This window comes from Trichoderma citrinoviride (genome assembly GCF_003025115.1).
Source record: "Trichoderma citrinoviride strain TUCIM 6016 unplaced genomic scaffold BBK36scaffold_7, whole genome shotgun sequence".
NCBI lineage: Eukaryota > Fungi > Ascomycota > Sordariomycetes > Hypocreales > Hypocreaceae > Trichoderma > Trichoderma citrinoviride.
Window position 1 is genome coordinate 124,941 of NW_020194715.1, and position 4,817 is coordinate 129,757.

Genomic DNA, 4,817 nt, shown 5'->3' on the forward strand with positions numbered 1-4,817 from the left:
CATGCATCCATGCCCATACATGCTCATACATGGCATGATACACGAGACAGACGTGCTTGCGAACCCCTCCAAGTGCTCGCATTCACAGTGGTGTCGACGTCGGGAGGGTACTTGTGTGTACAGCCAGCTTTCGCAGGCGCAAACCGCATCCCGTGCCTCAATCTCGTTGATCCTTCGCACACCGGCCCCAGTTTGGTGGTACTCACTTGTACACATACCGGTACCACCACCAACTCAACTCCTCCCACAAGTCCGGCGGCAGAGGTATCGTGAGGTGGGGCAGCCGGCCACGGGAGTTTGTGGGTACGGATCGCTCCGACTTGCATGGCCGCGGCTTTGGGCTTTGGGCCTCTGTCGGATGTCTTCAACGTCGGCTAGAGGCATACTCGTACATGGCCTGAACGGCCGACGGGATGCAAGTGATATGTGCCTCTTGGGCATTGATGCCAGATGCCCATCTCGCACATAGGTGAGATATAATGTCTCGGTGGTACCGAGTACTTGCACAACATGGAATGGTCTCGGAGCGACAGCCGGGGCTTGCTTGCTGGTGATAGATAAGCCGTCCGAGGGTCGGAGATTTTGTGCGGCGGCCTTCTCCTGCTATCGGAAGTGGATGTGCCGTGCGCGGAGATGAGTGAGCAACGGATTCAGTCAGATGCGAGGTGCCATGGACTGGCTCTGCCGAGTGAGGATATTCAAGCAGAGTCATTTCGGAAGAACGACATTAGGAGACGGGATACCAAACAAATTGGAAAGATTCACCTGTTCCTTGGCATGCCAATTCAGCTCTTCGAATCTTCAGCCCAAGCAGCCTCTCCTTTTGGGGCTTGTCCGCCGCAGGAGCTGGTTGGTGCGTTAGTCCCAACATATTCCATCTCTGGAATCGACAGAAGAGCTAACACCCCCTGCTTAGCGTCCATGGCAGCCTCACAAGGGGCAAAGATTTCGATCGAACCATGGCCGTGAAACTCGCTAAGCCAGCGGCCCCCGGCTCAGTTGCTGAGACGAGAGGGCGTTTGTTTGTTTCTTGAGACGACGAAATTGCAAATTCCAGCTCCAATGATAGTATCCAACTCTGGCTTCGCCGACTACCTTGCACGGCACGTAGGGAGCAGCTACCGGGGGGAGGGGCTGATTTGCAGCGGCAATGCGACGTGAGGTATCACAATCACAGGAGATTGAGCCAAGAGGGAAAAAAAAAGGGAGAGGAAGATAGAGGAGAAAGGGTAGAAACAGCCTTTGGGTCCGGTTTCAGGTGGCGTGCATCGACGCACCCGAGTCCTTTTACCAGGCGTCCAGAGAACCATGTAATGGCATGATAGTAGGGAAGCAAGTACTTCTAAAACTTCGTACAGCAAGCCTTCTTCTGCTCATTATCACCTGAAGAGGGAACGCTGGGAAATTTTTTACTGTCCCGTCTCTCTGCGGCCTGGATGTCGGTGAGCCCATGGCCAAAGCTGGAGGAATGTGGCTGCAAGGTTTACGGTGCGGCCAGCGCTAAACACCAAGCCGATGATAGCGTCGCCGCGGAGCTTCGCCACCGGGTCGGTAGCCCATTCTATCCGGCGGCGTTGAGGTTGATGCCATTCGGGACTCGATTTGGAAGTAGTTTCGCGGCGTCGTCGTTGTTGTCGTTCGCTGTGCCTGGCCCGGGGCTTCCTGTTCTTCCTTTTCTTCCTCGGTCTAGCCGCTCACAGCTCTGGCTCGGGCGTGCCTCAGGCGGTGACTCAGATGGCTTGCGAATTGCACAACAAGCATCACGACATCTTCCCCTGGTGGCCTTCCAGACAACAGCTTCGTGGGCAGGTGCCAGCATCGTGCTTGTGCCCTGTTTGCTTACACTACCATGTGAAAGCCGCTCCCTTTGGTGGATCGTGTTAGGGAGATACGAGGGCGGCGGCTGGTGTCGCCGACTTCTGCAGTTGTCCCTACGTATCAGAAACTTGTCGTGCTCCCCTCCCACCTCCGCACCCATGCCAGCATAGAGTGGTCCAGTTCTAATTTTTCCTCGCTTACTGTTGGCTGGTGGAGATGCGGCTGCAAGGCGTGAAACTAGTCATCGTCTTGCCCGCTGCCTTCGCTGCACGGACAAAGCTTGCATCGGATTGTGTGTATGTTGGTAGGTATATGTACTTCGTATAATCGACTGTATACGTGCGAAGTAGGTCAGGTATGCAACAAGGAATATGTACGAGGACGACGACGACACCGGTAGTGTGACCTACCGACCTATTACTCATACGACCTTGAGGGCAGCCCTCGAGAGGATGACTTGCAGTGCCAGTGACCCGAGCTGCTGTTGTGCCTTTTCAGATGGGAACCATTGTTCAAACTGACTCGCTGGCGAGCAAGCACTGCAACGCGCTGCAACGCTACGCCGTGATAGTGGTACATCTGGCCGACGAACGCGGAGGAGGGCAAGGAGGAGACGCTGCTGCTTGTTGGGGATGGTCTCACCATGCTATGCCCTGCCACCCTCCCGCTTACAACGCCGTGCAGATGCTGTGAGGACTGGCTGGCAGAGCTACAAGGCCAATCTCTGGACGTGGGAGCAGGGCCCTTGGGCGCCTAAGAGCAAACGAGTGGCCACAAGTGAATCCCGTCTCCGCGATCTTGACGACGAGGTCGTGGCGGGCGGCAAAGGCTGAGCGCTCTTTGTGTGCTTGGGCCGCTAGCCGGCGAGATTGGCCAAGACAAGCTCCCGTCATCTATCTTGTACACCATCAGCAACTGCCCATGTCCGGAGTACGAGGACAGTAGGTGGTAATATGAAGCCGAGTAAGCGTGGATTACACGGGCTGCAAAGTACTTGCATGCTGGTCATATGTAATGCCATGCCAGTCAGCCCTCGGGCTCGAACGCCGCCGTGTGAGTGCGGATAAGTCAGGCAAGGCAGGTGCTTGATATGTAGGTGCGGTGTTTTAAGCATGCGGAGATGTGCGTTTGCCCGTGGTCAGGCGCTTCGACAGAGTGAGTGACGCCTGTCGCTAGCATCATGTACGGAGCACAGGCGTCATGTAGGAGCATGTACGGCGCATGTACGAGGCAGGTAGACGACTTTCGAGATGCGAGATGATGTGCTGGGCAGCAGTAAAGGGCTTGGAACCTCAGCTCAGCTCCAGGCAAGCATCTAACTATTATCTGTATGCATTTCTGCCCGTTTGTCGATAGCAAGATCCAGCCGCATGCGAATGGTGTGCATGCCAAGCAGGAGTTCCCACGGGTCTTTTTTCTGTACTCCATATGCCTGTATTACATGTATCTACTACTACAAGAAAGGGAAAGGGAATCTTAGTACTAGTACAGGACGTTAGCCGAGCAGGCAATTACTCGTAGGTAATGGCTTTCGAGACGACGTGCTTCGAGCCTCGAGCTCCAGGCTCTGGGCTGCGTACAGGTACTTTTGCTGCGGGCTGCTGGCATTCAGTTGCTGGTACCGGTACAATGAATCACACGCAGCAGCGGGTAGCAGTGGCACGGCACGGGAGCGTGCAACTGGAGATGATGGGGATTGCTGGGGATGATGGGGATGGTCGATATCGAGCAGCAAGGATCTGTGTCAAGAAGGTTTTGGCCGTCGTTGAGATTCAGTGTATCAAAGCCAAGGCTGGCGTCTGCTAGCGCTGGCGAGACCGACAAGCCACCCCTGGTACTATCAGTGGCCCGTGCATGTGGCTTGCCCTGGCCCCACCAGCGGGAACTGGGAGCCCGACAATTGGTCTGTGCGCGCCCGTCCTTATCTCTTGGCGCGCTGACAAAGCCCAGTGTGGCTGACGATGGAGAAGCTTGTGCCTTGGAAAGCACCGCCTTGTGGGTACGGGGTACGTACCGCCTCGGGGGAGGAGAAGAGAATGGGAAAAATTAAGGTCAGAAGAAAATTGGAGATGGAGGGGTTCAAGATGCACGCCCTCTTCAGCTGCGACTCGATTCGATCGTGATGGCCTCTCGCGCCCATCCCGTTCATTGGTCGTGGTGTTTTCTGTTATTCACGCTGGACCTGCTATTTGCCTCATCCGATAAAAGGACGCTCCAATGCCGCGCTCTCGACGGAACACCTCCGGCCAACGGTCGCTGCCTGACTCGAGTCAAAGCCATCATCACACAGCCGTGCCGTGCCGCAGACAGGCAGGCAGACAGAGAGACGAGACAGATGCAGATGCTACGGGAGAGCTGCCTACTCTCGGATAGCTCTGGACACAGCTCGCATGCGCGTCAAGCCCGAGCCGGCCATGCCTCGACAGCAATTGGAGCCAATTGAGCCCGAACCAGCTCCATCCTTGGGCGCGCAGGCATTGCAGCGCCGCAGCAGAAGCAGCGCAGAGCAAGACATGCACTCGCTAAAGGAGCTGCATTCTCTGCATTGGGAAGCATGACGAGCCCGAGTTCGACAGCCTGGGGAAGGCCTTTCGGTCCGTCGTGGGGAAGATGCGAGTTGGGCTCCGGGGGAGGGGACGCTGGCCTTTCTCTGCATCGTTCTGGAGAGCCGTCAGCTGTTCCTCGTGAGATGTGAGCCAGATGGATGGACTGACCGGCTGGCTCTCGAGGGGCCCGGATCCGGGGCGGACACCCGAGCAGACGGGCTCACCACTTCGGCGTCTCAGGGAAGATGCTAGTTCGCTCGATCTACTCCGCAGCAACCCAGCGTCCCTTCCGGCGCCTCCCACTTTTATTTTCTCTGGGAGAGAGAAAGAAGAACACAGAGGGACAGAGAAGACAGCCATCTAATACGCCAGATACATACGAGTGCACCAGACGAACCGCAGGTCGCAACAGAGACAAAGATACCCATGGTGAAACAGGAAGGCCACGCCGCG

The 4,817-nt window shown here is 56.4% G+C and overlaps 1 protein-coding gene across 1 annotated transcript; it reads left to right on the top strand.

The window, feature by feature from the left end:
* Positions 1 to 2,034: 2,034 nt before the first annotated feature.
* Positions 2,035 to 2,651, top strand: BBK36DRAFT_1140993 (hypothetical protein; the record flags this gene model as incomplete). Its single annotated transcript, XM_024893416.1, has 4 exons — positions 2,035 to 2,122; positions 2,169 to 2,173; positions 2,390 to 2,453; positions 2,503 to 2,651. 4 exons carry the CDS (start codon positions 2,035 to 2,037, stop codon positions 2,649 to 2,651), a joined length of 306 nt encoding a protein of 101 aa, XP_024749442.1.
* Positions 2,652 to 4,817: the final 2,166 nt, after the last annotated feature.